This window comes from Xiphophorus hellerii, chromosome 22 (genome assembly GCF_003331165.1).
Source record: "Xiphophorus hellerii strain 12219 chromosome 22, Xiphophorus_hellerii-4.1, whole genome shotgun sequence".
NCBI lineage: Eukaryota > Metazoa > Chordata > Actinopteri > Cyprinodontiformes > Poeciliidae > Xiphophorus > Xiphophorus hellerii.
Window position 1 is genome coordinate 16,797,829 of NC_045693.1, and position 21,628 is coordinate 16,819,456.

Below are 21,628 nucleotides of genomic sequence, written 5' to 3' on the forward strand. Positions count from 1 at the left end.
AATTACATACCATAACAAAATGGAAATAAGTAAATATTTCCAGCAGACAAACCAACAGAGACAAGAATGATCTACTTGACGGGTTCAGAGAGATCCTGCTAAGAATCTATTTACAGCATTTGATTCAGAGATGTTGGGTCCAGGGAAACCTCTACAACAAGCAAGAGCTCCCTAAACAGCTAACAGATTTTTAAAAAATGAAACAAGTATAATGGGGTATTATTTAAACAGCAATGACGTGTAGAAGGAGTAAAGTTTCTTTGTAACCTTAAAAAGGTGGATGTCAACACAGAGTGGGAAAATGTGCAACAAAATCAAACTACAGAAGAAGCCTCAGTCTCCTACATATAGAGCAGAAGACAATACAGGACCAAAACAGAGACGTTTGTTGTTGAAATTCTTGTTTCTTTCCCTGCTAGGATGTAAAACCTCTGCCCAAACATACTTAAGTCTGGCACACCACTGCAATGCTGAGAGGGCCCTGCTGGGGGAACAATACAGCCCTGCCTTCCTGACCTCTCGGTCTAGCTTATCCTACACACACACAATGACTGCCTTAATTACCAGACTCCATTCCCACCACTAGGTCTTTCCCCAGTGGTGGCCATTCATAACCACAGCCTCTCCCTGAGGTGCCCATTCAAGTGCAACACAAAGCCAGCAGTGTCAGTCCCTGATCTCTTGACACCAGCTCCTGTCCAGGGAGCCAACGCTCGCAGCTTCAGGCTCGTCTTGTCTTCTTCTCCGTATTTCAGTCCAGGCTCTCATCGCAAAGGAAGCTGTTGTCTCCATTTGACAAAAATCAAAGGTGCTGCAGTAGCTCATTAGTTTAAACAAGTTCCAGTAAACCAGTTGGGATAATAAGGGAAATCCCTTGTTCAGTGTTTGGATCATTCAGAAATCCCACCTATCTCACACTTATCCAGAATTTGAAGTGGAGAAGCACATTTTCTAACTTTTTTCCTACTTTAGCTTACCATTATTCACAAACGAATAGATGAAGCAATAAAAGTTAACTTAAAATATTAAGGTAATTCACTGCATAAAAAAGAAAACATAGATAAATAGAATAATCTCATAAAGTTTAATTCTTCTGTAACTGACAAATAAATCAACTCTCGTGAGAAATAGTGAAACTGTGACCTTTGAACTCCCAGCCTACCCAACACCTTCAGTAAAAAGTAGCTCGTCCTATGTGAGTTCAAGTTCAAGTCAACCTCATCCCATAATGACCTCTGTTACACTGTAGCAGTGTTAAAACCCCAGGCTGAAATGTTATTGCTTCACAATAAGTGCTGTTGTCACCATATATTCTCCACCGAAGGTCGTAGGTAAAGTAAAATTGTTTCCAGCAGGAACATGAAAGTAGACTTTTAAGGTGCTTTTGTGTTGTTTTTAACTAAAGAAAATGCTGGAATACTAAAAAACTTGCATTCAAAAATGAGAGCTGACCTGGGTTGCTTCATGCTGAAATCAACAAATTACATAAGGTAATGTGAACGCCCCAAACACGCTGCTGTTTATTTGCTTTGTATTTATACCAGCTTCAGTTTTACAGAGTTGGCTTAACGGTGTGAATGAAAAAAATTATTCTTTAGCAAAGTTTTACATAACACACTATACACAAACAAGGCTAATGAAGCAGTCTCACAGAATGTCATTATTCTAAGGTTTAGAAATTGATTTGTCAGAAGGTAAAATGTGTAGAATCTATTTATATTTTTAAAAAACTGACCAGAAGCATCTGAGCATCCCAAAGCAATGCCATAGATAAACCCACAAAACAATATGCCTCATGCTGAATGCCATTTCATTCGCAAAATCAAAACATACATAAATCTGTTTCTTAAAACTGTGGTACCAAGCAAATACCCCATGTGCTGACCCAGTTCCTCCACATTTAAATGCAGAATCATGCATGCATTTGGATGGAAAGAAATCCACCAAAATCCATGCATATTTATGTAAATAAGAGCTGAAATCGTGGCATTTTCAAAGACTAGTGTTGTTTAGGACACGCAGATTGTGAGGAATGCTTACAATTAACTGAAAGCAGGCGGTTAATTTTACCCAGAAGAAGAAAATAAAACAAAAGCGACCGCTGCCCAACTCACATTAGAAAAAGTGGCCTGGAATATAACAGAAAGTGTAATTTATCCTTCATTTCCTACTGTGTGCTTCTGCTTAAAGTCTTTCTTATAGAGAGCCCACAGAAAATGAGAATTGCTAAAGCTTTGCCTACCTGTATGGCATATAGAGCACTTTAGCACTGCCCCTCCACCACCTGTTGCTATGCCCTGGTCCTGGTGAACAGTTGTCTGAAGGACAAGTCAATAGTCATGTAGAAACTTACTATACTATATGAATCATTCCAGTGTCTTTTGCAATCTGTAGCAGTGCACTGAAAAAATCCACATGGCCCATCGATTTAAAGGTACCATCCTGATATGTTTGTAGATTAAGAATAGGATATGTTTCTATGTTTTTGTCACTTCTGTACCAGTTATGTTTTGGGTTTTTTTGCAGAAAGTCAGTTTTAGATTGAGAAGCGAGCAACACTGCAACCTGGCATGAAAGGAGGCATCACAGTTCCTCGAATCTGCTGGACCTGGCAGGAGTGCATCAGTATGTAATTAAAGCCATCTGCTCTGCGAGGGGAGAGACTGAGCATTAAATGTATCTCGTACTCCTATCTTTGTAAATTATAGCCTACATTTTCTTTTTTGATGGTCAACTAGACCTTATTTAGTAGATGCCCATTTTTTTGTCCTTTAACAACAGTTGCGGTTTTAAATCAGCCATCAACATTTTCCACATCCAATTGTAACTTTACTTGACTTCAGTTGCTGTAACAGCACGGCGCCTCCCAGAAACGGGGTTTTCAGTGTCACGGTTAACAAAACAGGAAGTGGTGCGATTGTTGTCTCAGCAAAAATTGAGAGGAAGAGTGGGATTTCTGTCCAGAACACAAACCAGCTGGCAGGAAACAACACGTTTATCATTCTTTTAACTTTGATTTCCTTTCGGGGGAAGTGCCCTCACTCCCCTGTCACTGTCTCCTGCTGCCTTCCAGATTCAGTGCCATTCTCAAGACTGTGCTGTGAAAACCTACCACATGCAAACACAACAACCTTGAGTGGCGTGACAGGGACCCTTCTAAAGCGCCTGCCAGTCATAGCAAATAGTCACAACCACGTCAGAACGTTCTCTATAAAGTGATGAGGATCACAGAGGTGACATGCGAAGCCTTCTCTCCTGACAAATGCTGAAGTGTGACTGTGCTGGTGAAAATGGATTAGAAAGCCACAAGAGGCAAACAGCAGGAAGAATATAAAAGAAATAGAAATACAAAATTGTGCCATTTCTGGTGAGAGCTGGTTAAACACACACTAAAGAAAGCTAATGGAAAAATGTAGATCTATGCTCTTTCCACTCACACAGGAAATATCTAAAGCTACGTCTAGGCCACATAATCCCTGGAACTATAGCAAAATCAGCAGAAGGCTGAGTATCAAAGAGAGAGCTACCAAGACCGTTAATAAATTCAGTTGCATGTGTCCAGACCAAGAACTAACACATCCTGAGCTGCAGATTTAAGGTAGAGCTGTTCTCAATGTGAGATAGAAGCTACACGTCACTATAGGAGCTTCTGTATCTGGATAAACTCCAATTAAATGTTGGCTATTGTAATGTTGCTTTAATCATTGAACCCATTTTGCTTTAATATCTCTGAGGGGCTCATTTTAGGATCCAAATAAAAGTTTAACAAGCATATTTAGAAAGCAATTCACCCCACAGACAATGCAATTGTCAAACTCAATCTAAAGGTACCTACTCTGTGTTGACCACATTTATTATGGATGGCATTAAAGACAAATCAATGGATACTTAAAGCCCTACCTTTAAGTTTGTTTATGTTATTTACCCCAAGAGCAAAAACAATATGATTCTTTTAACATCTGCACTGCTTTCAATATACAGATTCATTTAAATATTTACAATATTTTCAGCTACTTCAAGGCTATTATAACCTCTGGAACAGTAGAAGCACTAGACAGTGTATAAAAGAACAAACCAGTAATCCGGTTAAGGCATTTAATTGCAGGTTTTTAATGCAAGGATTGATAACCTCAAGCAGAGATGTTCTGAATATTAGCCACAAATTACACATCACTATAAAAATTGTCACCCATCCATTTCCTCATAAAATGTAGTAAATGTTGCTTCAGTGATTGTGTGCATTTTCTTGTCATATCTCCAACAGAAGATAATTATGATACAATTTATCATTAAAATCATAACAATTCTGGTTTATCATGACAATCACTTTTCATGTTTGATTGACCCTCAAACCTCAAAACAGGCAGGTTGGTTGGGATTGGTGTGTTTGCTGTTTGGACAATCCATTTCTTTCAATTTTGGTTTCACAGGAGAACATAAAATCACAAAATTTGAAAACACAATTCAATCCAACGATAATGCATGGCACAATAAAAGGCAAAAATTGTACTATTTTTTTTTACCGACATCTCCCATCCATCGTTTGAACCCACACACATACCTTGAATTCTTACTATATTATTCTAATAATGCACTCTACATTACATCTTTTAGATGCTGCAAATTATCCCAGCATGACAACCAGCCAATTTTTTTTAAAAAAAGGCATCAAAGCTTTGTCAGAGGTAAACACTGGCAAACAAACATGTTTTGTGAGAACAACAGCCACTGAGGTTTGTCATGGTGGGCTGTAATGGTAAGTCATTATGTTTATTACCAGGACTGAAGGAAAAGCAAACATGTTGGCAACTCACACTTTACTCCAAGTGTGATTTGCATCTAGTGTGAAGAGGCCCTTTGGGGTCTCAGTGTCCTTACACTGCTAGGGGAGACCATGGTGACCATTTGTCTAAAGAGGACAGACTGTTGCTGAAGTTTACACCACATGAGTTGTGAGGAAGTATCACAGGAGATGGGATAACATATGGGCGCAGATACAATTCAGATAAATGCTAACAGAGCTTCAGCCATAGCTAAATCATATAGGTTTACCTGAGTAACAAAGGGGGGGCAGAGGAGATAATAAAATAACATCCATCCTCGGTTATTCAACAAGCCTTTTTAATTTATATACTGAACTATCTGTCCATTTTTGCTCCAATTCGCTGCAAACATTGTCCTTTAAATACATAAAGTCTGATAATACTATTGAAGGAACTAGAGATGCCCTGAGAATTTGTCTTGTAATTTTAATCAGATGATTTTCAGCTTTATCAGCCTTGACCAGGGACCGCTTAGTTGAAAACTCAAAAATGCCATTTCCAATCAACAACACTCTTCAGCATAGACTCTTTTACTGAGTTAAGAAGCCTCAGAGTCATCTATTTTCAGCATCATTATTATAATTATTATTTTTACTTTTTAACTGCCTTGATGACACTTGTGTTTCCATGGACCCATTTACTTACATGTAAGGGAGACAGTTAAGTGGTTAGAACAACAGCTCAGAGGAAATGCAAAAGCAGCTATTTAAAAGTAATTAATATGCTAAGTGATACAGAGAGAGAGCAACACTTTAAGCAGATAACAAAAAGGTTGAGCAGCGTGCAGCAAAAATGTATTTACTTGTGAATAAGTTCCAGACAAAGGAAAATCTAAAACCCCATGTAAGAATTGGGATTGAATAAAAAGTGTTTGTCATTTTCCTGAAGAGCTTTGTAAAGAGTTGAGAAAAATATGCCTCAGCTTACTTACAAAGGATTATTAGGATAACTAATGAAGTATCACTTGCAAATGTAATAACACGTATGGCTGATGTCCCAGACGCGTTAACAAATATGACCTTAACCTTTGGAGAAAACTAAACAAGGTTATTTTTAATTATGCTCAAGTCTGACATATTTAGCTGCTTTGAGCCAAAAGGAGAGATTCTCAAATAATTAAAAACACTGAAATGTAGCTCCATCAACAGAAGGGAGGAATTTCTGAGCCATACAGAATATAATTTCAGAATGACAACCTGCAAGATTTACGTGACTGCTGGGAGAAGAGTAGAGTAGGATGAAGAACATCAACAAAGAACCGAATGGGACCTAGAATTAATCCTTTTGTCTCATTACAAATCACTCAACCTTTTTGTTTTGCCTTATTTTTATGAGAAGTAGAGCAATAGAAAACATTTTGTTGGAAGGCTAGATAGTTTTGTGTCATTTTTTACACATATATAAAGGTTTAAAATATACTTATATTTATATTCACTTAAATGTTTGTTGGCAGTCACTATGTGCTATCCTGATAAAAAACACATCATAATATAATAAGAAGCTGTTGTATTTATAATTTATCACAATCTGAAATCTCAAAGGGAGTAGGAGTGGCATATTGTTCAGGACTTAGAACTATTTATTAGTAATTCACATGAGTTTTTTCGGCCTCGGTAATATAAATCAGCTGCCCTGATCACGTTGTCCTGCACATTTAAACATGCTTCCTTGTAGTTTGGAAGGAAGCATGACATTGAAGTATTGTAGAATCAAGCCATGTAAAGAAGAATATAAAATAATGCAGTTTTTGTTTATGTTAAAAAATGCTGGTTTATGTACTCTAGATGTTAAATGTACTAATTCAAACATATCTCTACATTTAAAAACACAAAATACTTGAAGAAAATGATGGGTCAAATTGTCAGTTCTAGTGACCGATAATCAATGCCACAAGAATTTCCTTTGTTCTTTTCTAAGAAATGCATAAATAATACATGCTTTTTACTCAGAAGGATACGAATGAGAGCCTGAACATTTGAGGAAGAGCAGGAATAATACCCAAAAGCCCACTCTCTCTTCACGACACAAAAAAACATGAACGACAACAGAACCCACCCCCACACACCCTCACTATGGTGGCATTCTCTGAATTAATCTTCCTACAGGGAGCAAGTAGATGCCATTGCTCTGATCACTTAAATCAGAGCTGTATCCAGCTGCTGAGGGACTCAGGCCTCTGAGCAAAAACCAAAGCGCAAGTGCAAGTGGAAGACATCTTGAACTCCTGCCAAAGCACAGCCATGAGAGGCATTCTGCTCATAACTACGGGACCGACCTCATTTTCCGAATAAAAGCCAGTTTACATAACACCTCTGTCCCCATGACAGGGAGCACTGGGCAGCTGCTGCCAGGCCTGTGGCTTTCACTCAAAAAAGTTTTCTTCCAATTCTCACATGCCTACTCTCTGTGTTTTCAATACTTATGTTTGAGAAGAAAAAGAAGTAAGACCAAATAAATAAGAATAAATAATGTTATATATTGAAAATCTATAAAAGGTCATTTCTGCTAAGCTGTAAAGTCCTAGCTTGTAAGTAGTAGAGGTGGAATATTACACAGTGCTGTATAAAAATATTTGTCCCCTTTTTTGTGACACGTAAACGTTTCAGGTACTCAAACAAATCTTAATTTTAGACAAAGATAAAGTGAATAAATAGAAAAATTCTGCTTTTTGAAAAATGATGGCATCCGTTAAGGAAAAAAGGTGGAAAAAGTAGCTACTCCCAAACCCTAAAAACTGTTTGCGATAACTGTCAAAAAGTCAAGAACATTGCTGTGTTAGGAATTTTGACTGATTCTGCTTTGCAGAGCTGCTATACTTCAGCAGTCTGGTGGTCTGTTCAGGGTCATACCACAGCATATCAACTAGGTTTGGATTGAACTCCAGACTTTGAATAGACAACTCCAAAATCTTACTTTTGTGCATTTGGAGACATTTAGAAATTGACTTGTGCTTAACATCATTTTCCTCCTGCATAACCCAAGTGCTTGAATGTAATGATGGGCAAATTTTCTCCCTCAAGATTTTCAAAAAAGGAGAAGACTCATTGTTCCATTAATGACTTCAAGTCACCTAGGTCTTGAAACAACAAAATAGTCCCAGACCATCACACTCTTTGGCCAGATGGGATGAACACCTTTCAAAACGTTCCACTTTGACTCATCAGTCCACAAAATACATGACCAAAAACTCTTGGGGATCATAAAAATGTTTTCTTTCAGAAATTTAAGACAGCTCTTTGTGCTGTTTTGTTTTATTGATGAATCATGAGCACTGAACTTAATTGAGGCAACTAAGCTTTTAGTGCTTCATATGTTCTGGGTCTATTGTGACCTTGATGAGTTGTCGATGCACTCTTGGAGTCATTTTGATAGGTTGGCCACTCCTAGGAATGCACACCACTGTTCTGTGTTTTCTCCATTTGTGTAAATTGGCTCTCACTGTGTTTGGAGTACCAAAGCCTTACAAATGGCTTTGTAACCATTTCCAGACTGTTCCAGACTGCAATGATTTTTGATAGATTTTTTTGCCTTATTTGTGTTGTCAGACAATTGCTAAATGAGTGATTTCTCGAGTCTAAATGTCAACCAGAAATCAGGCCTTGATGTGGCTAGTGACAATGGTAAACACAGTTAATCCATGCTTTAACAAGGGGGGCTAAGTTGCTTTGAAAAGCTCTTCCTTCCTTGAAAAATTAAATTGTAAGTTGTAAACTGCTTTTTGTGTTTACTCTGGTTATCTTTGTCTGATGTTAAAATTTGTGTGACAATCTGAGTCATTCGAGCCATGACAAATAAGACAAAACAGAGCCAATCTGTAAGAGGGCAAATACTTCTTCACCACATTTTCTACATCATCAGATTGTGCTTATTCATGCTGTCCAAGTTGATAAACTTAGCCACACTATGTTCACCAGACGCTTCGTTTTAAACTGGCAAAGCAACTTCAGACAAGGTAAACAATCAGGAACATCGTCAAGATTGCATATTGTGCAACTGAGAAATATGGAATGAGAAAATATCATACTAAAAATCTAACAATTCTTCGACAAACATACTCTGGGATGTTTTTGGTGAAACACAGACTAACTTACCCTCCTTGTTTACTGGCAAGGCAGCTTTTCATTTTTTTCAGCAGACCGTTCCTTTTATATTGAGAATTATAAAGCAATATGGAATTCTGGGTATGACGCTGAACATGTTTGCATTTTAACAGGGAAGAGCTTCAAAATCATGGTCCTCTTCGATCAGCGATTAAAGACTTAACATTTCATTTCATAAGTACATAAAGTGCCAGCTTTAGGCAATACTCTCAGCCATAAAATCATTGAAGAAAAGCACCAGCCTTAAAACATTGTCCTGAACTATGTGATGGAAAAGGGCCAGATGTAAGGCATAACTGTCCCTGGCAAAGCATTCAATGAGAGTTTAAAAGACATTGCACATGTGGTAGGTAAATTGATGGATAAAAGAACCCAGGAGAAACCTAAATAACTGCAATGGGACTGAACTGTAGAGCCTGTTTGGAGACTTTGGTAGTTTTTGAGTTACTGTTGGCAGTTTAATGACCAGCTGAAAAACAAACCAGAGGACGTCTGAAAGTGATTTTGACAAGCTCAGATGAATTCCTAAATCAGCTGCAAAGCTCCAGCTGTCCGACTGTTGTGATTTTTACAAACTTGTATCAGTTTATTTTTTTAAAAGTACTGTTGACATATTTTATTACACAACTGTGGTGCAAATGAACACATGAGACTTAATATTTTACATAATGTGTGGATAAATAGTGGAGTAACATAAGTTTGAATGCTTGTGTATATAATGTCAAACCTTTTCTAGCATAAATTAGTTAATTTTGCTGAGATAGAAGATGAGAAGATCAGAACGCTTTTAAATAATACAGGTATAATTATTTTAATAAATATTCACCGATTTCTTAAGTTGTGAAAAGTGAGCCTTTTTTCAAAATAATATTAAGTTTGAAACCTTAAATATGAAACTTGCTCCAGGTCAGAGGTATTTTTACTATCACAATAGTTTTTATTATAGATCTCTCTATATATTATAGTTTCCTTGGCTTTACAATGTGACATAGTTCTGATGTTAAAACTAGCCCACTTGTTATTGGTTGAGCCAGCCCATCTTGACAACTCCTCTTCAGGAAGCACATGCTGTGAAGAGCTGAGGTGGGTTTTTGACTATGACAGAGAGAAAAAAAGGACCAGTGAAGTCACCGTGATGCCTGATTGTGACCCAGCCTAACTGAGTCATAGTAAAACCTCATTACCCTGCAGAAACTGCTTGCAATAAATGTTCTTGTCTGTGCTATACCCTTTATTCCATGCATCTAAACTATGTGACTTTCCTGCAAGACTTTTGCTTTGTTTTTCCTCCACACCTCAAAAGTAATCACTCATCACTTTGCAACCTAATTGAAGAAAAATCTTTGTTTTAGTCAACCGTGGTCTGAATCCAAATCGTGGAACCACCAAAACATCCAACAAACTGGAACCGAACAATCAGCCTTCCAGTCTGAGTGACCTTCCAGCTGGAACAACAGCTTCTCATGCCAATATTTCCCCATAAGTCAAGCTGAGCGATGGGACTGTGGGAACCACACACCTGCAGTGATTCAATTAGATCAGTGAGGGTTCTGCTGTTTCAATTAAAAGTAGCTTTGATACTTTTAAGTCATCCAGCCATTTATGTCCCTCTTGGATTTAAGTAGAAAATATGTCAAAATCTATTTAAAATATTTTTTCCGCTGTTATTGCACATCTGTTTTTCTGAACTGACATACTGTACTGTAAATAGTATGTCTTTTTTGATGTTCAATACACATTCACATTATGCACATTTTATGAAAAGTGATCCGACTCAGTTGCACATTCCTTAGATCTTGAGTCTGATATTTTTATTTGCAATAACTCCACTGTATTTTCTGTTATGGTCAATACACTGAAAAAGGAGAGTGGAGCTCCAACTTAAAAATAATTGAGTTAATTTGTGATCAAATTAAGTTTGTCAAACTTTATTTATTTACATTTGTTTAGCGTGACAACTTCATAAACTTAATATATTTATTTGGATAAATTTAAATTAACAACATAACAAATTACTTCATTTTTTTTAGTTGGACCACTTGTTTTCTTTTTTCAGTGTACTATTATTGTTGTTGTTGTTATTCTTGTTTTCTATATATATTTTCTAACACTTTAAGAACTTTTCTTTGTGTGGACCTTTATACATGCTGCTGTTCTACCTGAATTCCCCTCTCTGGGACAATAAAGACTATTTCTATTTCTATTTCTGTCCTATTTCGAAAATCAGATCCTGAACACCTTTCTTTCAACTAATGAAAACTAATAAACTCTAGAATCTTCAATAAGTTTAAATAATATTTTGAACATTTCAATTCCTTCTCAATACTTTCTCTTCTCATCTGACATAATTGTAAAATTTGCATTATTATCATTCTTTACATTTAGTGATTTGCATATTTATTGTAGCTTAATTAAATACATGTAAGATCATAGCTTGATTAATAATACATTTTGCTTTTCATTAATTACAGAAAGTTGGCTTTTCTTCGAATCTCTGACTGAAATGTCATCATGATTTCAGTGCTAATCATCTCCAGTTTCATTTTGAATTGTCTGGTAAAGATAAAGCAATAATTCATCCATCTGACATCTGATGGACAATAAGACTAATTCATTTATGTACATTAATACAGGTAAGTACTAAAAATGACTTAGCATACACCTTCTCCCTTTATTAAGTGATATAATTTCATTACAAGTCAAAGGTGAAGATTTACTCCAGGGAAAACAAAAGTAAAAGTTACATGTTGCATGATATAAAACCTGAAATTCCCATTAGAGTTTTTATTAGATGATCTAATTCCCATACACTAAGCTCTGAGCTGTCCAGGAAATTTTTTATCAGCACTCAGGTCTTTTAGAGACCTCCTGAGACCAGTCATCATATGTCACAAAGCAAGTCAAAACAATTTAATCTCACATGTGCTCCTCATTACTATTTCATAGAAAAGTAATTTAGGAGGACTGGGCTGAACTGTAACTCAACTAGAGAGAGAAGACAAAGGAGAGGAGGCAAAAAGGGAGGAATTGAACCAACAAAGATTAGTAAGCGCTTGAGTCCAATAACAAAAAAATACATCTCCAAGTAAACATTGTTGACATCCATGGGAAAGTGCCATGCTGTTCCCTTTATGAAATTAGGTCATATTCAGGCTTCAGTCCCAACTATAAAGTTTGCCCTCATTATATATATATGTACAGTATATATGTGTGTGTGTGTGTGGGGGGGGGGGGGGGGGGGGGGGGGGGGGGGGGGGGGGGGGGGGTGAAAAAGGACAGCATTACAGACTGTTTGAAAAGTTATGGAATGCATTTATAGCTTTGTAAGAAGATGCTAGTTTTGAATTTTTGTCTGTCTTGTTTCTTGTCAGTGTAGTTAGTAGTTACATACTAAGTGGTGAGCTCCAGATCATAATTTGTGACTTTGTTTCTCAAAATTGAAAGTGAGTAGGGCAGCATAGTGTTATAAAAGCATGCAACATTTTTATAATACTGTGCATACATGTTTTATAATACATGTATGTTGTTATAATACACACATTGCATGTATTATAAAAATGTGTTTTTATATGTTTCTATGATTTATTGCAACTTATAAAATCATGTAATGTTTTTGGAATATCATGTAAGTCATATGTCAAAATGACATTTTGACTTACGAGTATTAATGTTGGTCTGCTTTAGCGTCATGACATATAATTAGATAATATTTATTACAATCCAAGTGGTTCTTTGCAATATGAAAATTGCAATGGTGATAAATTAGCAATATATTATGTACCCCTAGTAATGAGTGGCTGAAGCAGTCATCATTGATGAGAGAGCTAAGTATTGTCCTAAATAGATTGATGGAAGGTATTAATCTATGGAGTTGAAAAAAAGAAAAATCCTTCAGGAAATTATTCTTTTTTCTAAAATATCAACGCATTATAGAACCTGGTGCTCAGATTAGAGAATTTACTCACTCAACTAGCAATTATTCGAACATTATTTCTGTAACTCATTTATCAAACTAAATCTGAGGCAAAATGCAAAAAAACAACTAACACCAGAAATTTAAAAAATAAGCACCAATTCATGATTTCTACACTTGTATGTGACTAAATTTCATCCCATCTTCAAGCACAAAGCATAAAAGACTACAATATTTTTTAATTTCAGCCTGTTGCAGTGATTTTCCCTTTCTGAACTTCGTGTGTCCTCATATCCTCATGTGTGAGGATGCTTCCTTCATCCTGCCAACAGCAGCCGGCAGCAACTTGACCTGGAGGTTTTTTTCCTGCGACGTCTGAATATTGTGTAGCTGATGCAACAGATCATTATGTAACTTGGTCATTGTTTTGTTTCTTTCCAGTGGATTTTAGAACTTTTAAATATGTGCATCTTCCATCGCCCGGGACCATTTAGCAGAAACAAAGACCTTGTCTTATTAACTTCAGCAAATAGTAAATCAGAAGCTTAAACATCAAGATTCTTTAGGCAAAGGTTAACACAAGTTCATATTGTGAGTTAGCAAAAAAGCAGAAGGAACTCATTAGTTACCCTAAAAGGCAAAGTTTGCACAAAACTGGAAGAGTGGATAATGTAACTCTATATCGGTTATCTTTAAATTCATTAAAGATAAGATGGATCCCTGACTGACTGATCATGGTCCTTGATTCTTAAACATACAAACACTTTATGATGCAACACAGATCTACTTCTTATCTGGAAAAAATGAAAATATCTCAACAAATTATTGGTTGTTAAACATCTTTTTAGTCAGAGTGCGTGTTTTGCTGTGAAGATGCACACAAATGTACGTACAGACGCGCACACACATGACTGGAGGGGACAGAGGCCAGCCTGTTCAACAAGTAGGTCAGCCCAGGTCCAACAAGAGCAAGAGAAACAGAGAGGGAGAGAAAGGCAGGAGCTGACTGAAGCAAGATCATTGGCTGCCAGCGCTTTACAAATGTATTCACACCCCTTGGACTTTTTCCCATTTTTGCCATGTTACAACCACAAACCCCGATGTATTTCATTTCAATTGTGAAAAGGTTCACATGTTTAATCAATAAAAAACTGTGAAGGCATCAGAGGTTGGAGAAGACTAAAGAACAACTACAATAATAAAGACAAAGGCACACAGCAGGCAGGTCTGAGGTGGTGTTATAGAGATGTCTAAAGCACGGTTATGTAATAAAACAATACATCAAGCAAAAACTTCTCATGGAGCACAGTTCAACCAATCACCCTAAAAAGAAAAGACTACAAAACTGCAAACCTACAAAGATATGGAGATAATCTGACAGGCTTGGTGAGGAGAGGAGAGCATTAATCAGATATACTGTAGAGCCAGAATGCTAACTCTGGAGGAGCTACAGTGATCCATAGTTCAGTGGGAGAGTCTGTTAAGGACAAACATAAATTGTGTACGTCAAATATCTGGCTTTAAAGGAGAAGGGACAAGAAGAAAGTCACTGCTGAAAAAAAAACTACAAGAATCCCTGTTTACAGTTTAGCACTAGCATGGTAGTGGTTACAGCCGGACACATATTAAGCAAGGAGAGGATAGGAAAATGGATGTAGCTAAATGCAGACATAAAAGTCAGTTGGTGACTGCAACAGCATTGAAACTGGAGCTTCACCTTATGTGTGTAAAGAAAAAGGGTCAAAACGTTCAGTTTAGATGTTCAAAGGTGGAAGGTGTATAACCCTAAAACATGCTGGCTCAGGGGCGTGGGGCAGATGCTCAGCACAATTTCTGATTTTATTTGCAAATTGACTTTGAAAACCATGCGTCCTTTTCCTTTCATTCAGCAATGTATCTATTGTGTTAGTCTATTACATAAAATCTCACTAAAATATAAATAGAAATGTGTGTTTCTAACATGAGAGAATGTGGTAAAGTTCAAGGAGTGTCAATACTATACATTATATAGTAAGAAGGCAAAATATGAATGCTTAACTTTTTAATGCAATGTGTAATATTGCTAAGTAAGTACTGGAAAACTATATCCTCCAATTGATAAATCCATTGTTATATATATAATATAAGTGTCAGTAGGACCAGAGTACATGTGTGTCTCACCTGAGGGCAGTCTTTGATGTAATGGCCCTTGTTGAAGCACAGGTGGCACAGGTAGTTGGGTGGGGGTCTTTTGTTGGGTTTCCTCGGCTCTGAAGAAAGGGAAAGGTCTGAGAAATGGTCCGTAAGGGAGTTGAGTCCATCCACGATGTTGTTCAGCGATCCATAGGGAGATACATTCTTATACACGTTGTTGTTTATGGCCTACAAAACAGGAACAGACAAGACTCCGATTCAACACAGTGCTTTTACACAATGTGCCGTCTTTGTTTTCCTTCAACAGATTTTCACTTCATATTTAACGGTTCTATTTTCTGCTGCGAGAAAAACATGTGAGGCCTCCAAGACCATTTCTCTTATTTAATTCAGAACATCTGGCGATGAGCCCAGCTGTGCTTATGAACTGGAAAAGTACTGAGCATGTCCACGGAGAAAGACAGGGCTTTACAACGGATGACTCACTGTAAACAAGATGAGAGACATGCTCTCTATGGCCAGCCATAGAGCCATCAGCCATCAGCAATGTCACCACACGCTGTTGGCGGTAAACTAGCCTCTGTCGGTTTGTTGTCGGCGACAGAACACAGCCTTGCATGCAACCAGGCCCAGTGAATTCATAGAGGATGCCCTCTGCATATTAAAAACAGGGAAAGCAATACTTGCAGCCCCTTTCCTCTCCATCCCTGTCTTCCCCAGTTAAATTGCAATACAAAACACAAGACAGCAACCCGCTTCTCGGGAAAAGTAGGCCAGTTTTAGAGCAAGCTTACATATTTCACAAAGCCGTCTCATTAACCTTGAGGGAACATAGCAATAGATAATCTTGCTTGACATCTGCCTTAAATCAGAGCAGTTTAACTAAATAGCAAATATGTGATACACAAATTGCAAGTAAAAACAGAGTGAAATCCACACTTTCACTATTTCTTATGACTCTCAGCCATAAGAAATAAGAAACTCTCGAGACTCAGGTTTATGTCTGGCTTGAAATGTTACTGTTGGTGTTTAATGTTGCAAAGCAAAGAAACTTTAGCCTTGGCAGCTTTGCCACGACTGAAAGCCAAATCTTTATCTGGAGGCTGTAAGATTGTCTTGCTAAACAGCTCCAGCCTTAAGACTCATGTTCATTTATTACATGCAGCCTTTGTAAATCAAACATTACAGCTCTTTAGTTTCTTGGAGTTTTCCATGTGCCATGTGTTTCTTCTCTGCTGGCAGGAGCCGCTTTGATTCTCTGCCGTCTGTAACTAGAAAAATTTGGAGAGGATTGTGAAATTATTTTAACAATTACACAAAACAACTTTGCTCTGTTTATGATGTGTCACATTTTCCCTCTCTGTTTGGCTTCAAACCATTATCTGCCTACACAAGAGAAAGAGATTTCACACACCTCCGCTAATGGAGCGGGAGAGTTTGTTTATTTTGTGTATTTGTGTGTCTGAGTGAGTGGCTACAAGAGATAACTCTAAAGAGGAAGCACTCTGCCATTCAGAGGGAGAGTTCAGTATCTTTTCAGTGTGGTTTTGTAAAACAGCTATAAAGGACTTAAATCTCTTGTACCTGTCTTCCAGCAGAGCAGAACCTTTACTGGTTCTGGAAGAACTGGTTTGGTTTTCACTGCCAAGAGCAAGTACCGCACCGCGACATTACAATTCTATAAGCATCACATCTGAAGTCAATGAATGTAATTTTTTTTTTTTGTGAAGTACCTTGAGAGAATATTTATTTTGAATTGGTGCTATATTAATAAACTGAAATAAATGTAATTAAATGTTTGAGCTGTTTTAATTTGAATTTATACAGATTATCACCATACAGGAACACAGCTTAGCTATACAAATCACATTATTTGGCTCAATAATCATGCAAATAAATGTCTATATTATCACCTGATTAATTTAATACAACATTCAGTGGGATTCAATGTGAATGCTGGTACTTTCCCGACCATCTGATCTTCTTCTGGCACTAGCAGCTAGTCAGGCAGTTTGACACACTCCTTAGACCAGAATTTATTAAGACTTGTTAAATTGTTTTTTTCCAAGTCAAGTCCCAAGTCTCTAATGAGTGAAATTAAGACTCTCCTATTGGAGGCATTTCATCTAGTCTCACTAAAACACAGAGCTGCTGTAGCTTCCTGAGTTTAAATTCTTATCATTCTACACATAAATCTAGCTTGAGACATTCAATTTAACATCTAAATAAATGTTAACTGTTGTGAATAATTTTGAAAGTAAGATATAATATTTACCCAACTACAAATATTCATATGCATTTACAATAAAAGAAAACTAGCAAAATAAACACCAGTTAATGCGGTATTTTTGGAAAAAGCAAAAACAACAACAAAAAAAAGACGACTGAGGAGTCTTTGTAGTGGCACTAGGTTAGCATAGAGATAACAAGATGTCAGAGATCATGTAAAATTATTTTGTTTCAAATGACCCAACATTATTTAATACAGAGTTCAGTTTCAGAGAACTTGTCCATGGTTAATAAATCAAACGCACCCTTCTATGGTAGGAGATGAGCGTCTCATTTATGAATATAAATATATAGTCTATTCATTCCATTTCACTCATACTATATGAACAGATTAAAATCCAATTACATTATTCCATCTTAATCCTACTAATGAGAAAATGCAATCGGGCTCAGTTTATTACGCAAGTTGGTAACTTCGTTCATTACTATCAAATGAACGAACATATAGCTAGATAGACTATAGCTAGTAAATTGAATAATTTTTTTAACGTTGCAGCAATCCCCTGTCCCAAGCAAGCATGTGGAAACACTGGAAAGGAAAAATCTCCCTTTTAGCAAGAGACCACTAGCAGAACCCAGCTCAGTTTTAGCACCCATCTGTTGCAATTGTAGCTTTGAGAAGATAGAGCAGACACAAAGAAGACGTTTGTGTGATCTGAAAATGTTATGTCCTCACTCTGTGTCTGTGTAACCTATGTAGCCCATTATGTGCTCTTTTTTCATTTTATTTTCTACACTGCTGCAGAATTGGATCTGATTTCTATCTATAATCAATATTTCTCTCATATCAAACCTCATTCTCCCAAGATCAAATAACTTCACACTTTCCACGGGTATTGGGCTCGCAGTTGCACCTACATATCCGTCCTGCCTAGAATTAGTAATGTGAACGCTCAGTCTGAACATGTACCAGGAGATACTCTCATTTCAGATATCTATAGTTCAAATAGGAATCAGAAATAGGTTTCGATTAAATGTACTAATGGCTTGCCATACTGGACAGCTTCTTGTGATATCGTCACAAACAAGCAGATGTTGCAACTGCATAACATTTCCAAGGTGGTCTCGTCTGTTGTGTATTGAGAAAGAGAACCAAACCAAATGAAGTTATGAAATCTCAGACTCCTCATCTCAAAAGTTTAACATGTTCATTACTTGTTTCATGCAAGGAGATCTTTGGTGCCTCATCTCCCTCTAACTTTATTTTCTGTGTAAATACTCCTTGGTCTCTGTGTAAACAACAACCCACTGAACACTTGACAATGGCTTCATGATTCGCATCACGGCAATCAGATAAACCTGCTATGGCATTCTGGAGACTGGAATTGATTTAAGACTGAAGAAGTCAAATCTGTCTCCTCTAGCTGCTATCTTCAACCTCTGGGATCTGATCATTTTGGTTTAAACTAAATTAAGACATCCTGAGAGTTATCTACTCAAGGATAGACATTAACTGCTTATAACCTTTAAATAGAGGCTTAAAAACCTCTGAACCGTCTCTCTTCAAGCAAGTGCTAAAGAGATCTGAACAAGTCCAGCACATCTGCGGCTGTTTAAACAGATCCAAAGGATGAGTTGTCACAATGTGATGTGGGGAAGTTAATCAAACACTGATATATTTCAAGCAGGATGGAGCTGTCTAGTGGATTTAACTGATGTGTAGAATGATTTAGATTTGCACAAAATGTTGAGAAAGGTTAAAAGGTTTCATTTAAATACTTTCCCAAAAACTAGCTTATATTAAATCTAAACTGACAGCAGATATTTTCTGTGGAATACATGTTGGAACAATATATTCCAATCTCGCTCCAATTAGACTGCAAAAACAATAGCATTCAGCATTACTCATCTCATCCATTACCAGTCTGCAGTGGGTTATTTCGCTTGGCTTGATCTGTGCATTAAATTGAAAATGACCCCACCTTTTAAACCGTTTCCAGACTCTGTGTGTTCTCACAGTTTGAAAACACTTCAAAACCATATGGGTTGAAAAGAATTAAGCAACTGCATGTCATATGCAATGTGAAAGTGCAGTTTCCTGCACACTTCTCATGTTAAATGAGTTGAAAAGCTCTACCTGGGTACCATATTATAGTATGCTAGGTCCAAAACTTGGTGTGTCCAAAACTTGACCTAGGGTAAACTAAACTGAGGTGTAATTAACACTTATAGCTGTATATTTTTGCACTAGCATGTTCAGTAAGTAATTGTTTTTTAATGGCGTGCTGCATGTACACATGTGTGTTTACAGGGCTGAGGTTTAGGGGTGCGGTTGCCTGCCTGGGTGCTGTTTTTTGCACACTGCGGTCTGGAGTATCAGATTAGCACCCGGTACACATTATAAGCATATTTGTCCCTAAAATTACACAGAGCTACAAAAATAGACAATATGTAAACAAGTACAGATTTTTGTTTGCACAACCTGGTCTATTTGAAGGAGGGAGAGACAGCAGACCCCAGCAGTGGCCGGTTCTCTCCAGACAGAGAGGAGCTCTATTTTCATCTGCAGCACAGAAATATATCCAAGCAATGCATATTTTAACTCAATATTTTCCAATTTACCCTTAATTGAAACATATTGACATGTAGAAAATGGACCCCTTTAAGGGATTATTCACTGACGATGGGGAAAGAAGGGTAAATTAAGTTTGTGTGCTTGAATGAAAAAAAATCTTCATGTTATGATGTGAGCATCTCAAAGTTTTCATAATTTTACCAGATTTATTTCTGTGGATTTAGAGGGATCCAGTTTTAGAGTGGATCCCTAATATATATATATATATATATATATATATATATATATATATATATATATATATATATATATATATATATATATATATTGCATTAAGTTTCATGAAATAACTCTATTATAAAATGTGAATAATCAACTTAAGGCATAGAAAAACTAAGTATTGGCCCCAAGAGTGGGCAACAGACAGCATATGGTCACACAACTGACACATAGTTATTTCTATTGTTGTACAATAACAACAATAATGATGATCTTAGATGCATAATGCATAAATAAGTGACTATGAATATAAAGATGACAATAATCGAGCTGTGATTTTTTTAAAGGGCCCCAAATCAAAGCAGCTGCTCCAAAACCAATTTGGAGGTGTTGGAGTACTAGAGAGTACTAGCACAGGTCAGGTTTACAATAGTTTTTTGGGTGTTTAATATAGGTATCTATATGTAAAATAATGTAGTCAGACTGTAGGAAATTTTTCTAAGTAGAATATTTTATGTTGAATAGGTTAACATCTATGAAGTAGCCTTGTGGTTTATATGCCCCACCTGTTACCAAACTGCTATAACAATGGCCAAGTTTGATGTGTAATGCATCAATGTTTAAACATGGGTGGCATTAGTGGAGCTCCAGTGACTGACAGTGTTTAGTACGGCCCAAAAAACAATAGGGCCGGCCCTGTAAATAAATATAAACATTATATTTTAATAGCTAATACTGTTTAAAGGCACATTCTACAGCTGTCCACCAAACAGTAATTATAAAAAGTGTATGCATGATGTCCCGCATAGCCGTCCTGCTAGAAACCCCCTGGAACATTTTGCTGCCCACACAGCTCAGCTGACATGATCGCAAACAGGCTCAGATCTGTGTGTTGCGGAGCATGTTTCACCTCATTGCGCTGCAGCTGGAAAAAGTTGTTGAGATAGTTGGAGTTCAGGGAAGTGCTCAGGTCCGCCGCTGCGGGAGTCTTGCTGAAGTTGAGATCCGTGTGGGAAGAGTTGGGTTCGGGTCTGAACGCGTCAAAGGCGCTGGTCTGGTGGGGGTCTTGCAGGGAGAGATAGACCCAGTTGAGAAGCTGCGCGGGCTGGTACACGGAGGCGCTCGTATCTATGGCAGACAGCAAGCTCATCTTTCAAATCAATAGGCGCAAAGCTGGATTTTCCACCGCTGACTGTTGTACTCGTCTCAACTCTCCCAAGTTCTCTCGCTGTCCCGTTCACCCTGCCCCGGCAGTCGGTGTCGCTTCTTCCTGTAAATCACCCTGCCCTCCTCACGCCGGGGAGCCTCGTCCCATATGATTGTTACTAAAAAGTCATTGCGCTAACATCTCAGAATTAAAACTTTTCCTTTTCTCCCCATGGTCCGCTATCCGACTTTAATGCAGCAGGGCAGAGACGCTCTTTTTGAATATTCAATGAGTGCGCTCTGCGTCATCTTAGACGCACAGCCAATCAGCGTAAAGTGTATCAATATTCTTTGAAGTACAGTTTTCATACACGTTTTGGTAGCTGAAGCAATAAATGAAAATCTTAACTAAATCAGATTTCATTTGAGTTGGAGTTTGTTTTACATCTCTGAAATATATATGGACAAATATTTAAAGACATGACAACCC

The 21,628-nt window shown here is 37.3% G+C and overlaps 1 protein-coding gene across 1 annotated transcript in view; it reads right to left on the reverse strand.

Annotated features, from left to right (window-relative positions):
• The window catches only part of zcchc24 (zinc finger, CCHC domain containing 24), a 47,092-nt gene extending 25,668 nt beyond the window's left edge, over positions 1 to 21,424 (reverse strand). Inside the window, exons 1-2 of the mRNA XM_032552584.1 lie at positions 20,903 to 21,424; positions 14,997 to 15,197 (exon numbers count right to left, since the gene is read on the reverse strand). Coding sequence (XP_032408475.1) covers positions 14,997 to 15,197; positions 20,903 to 21,142 — 441 coding nt within the window. The 5' untranslated portion in view covers positions 21,143 to 21,424. The remainder of the gene's footprint in view (positions 1 to 14,996; positions 15,198 to 20,902) is intronic.
• Between the last annotated feature and the right edge of the window lie 204 nt (positions 21,425 to 21,628).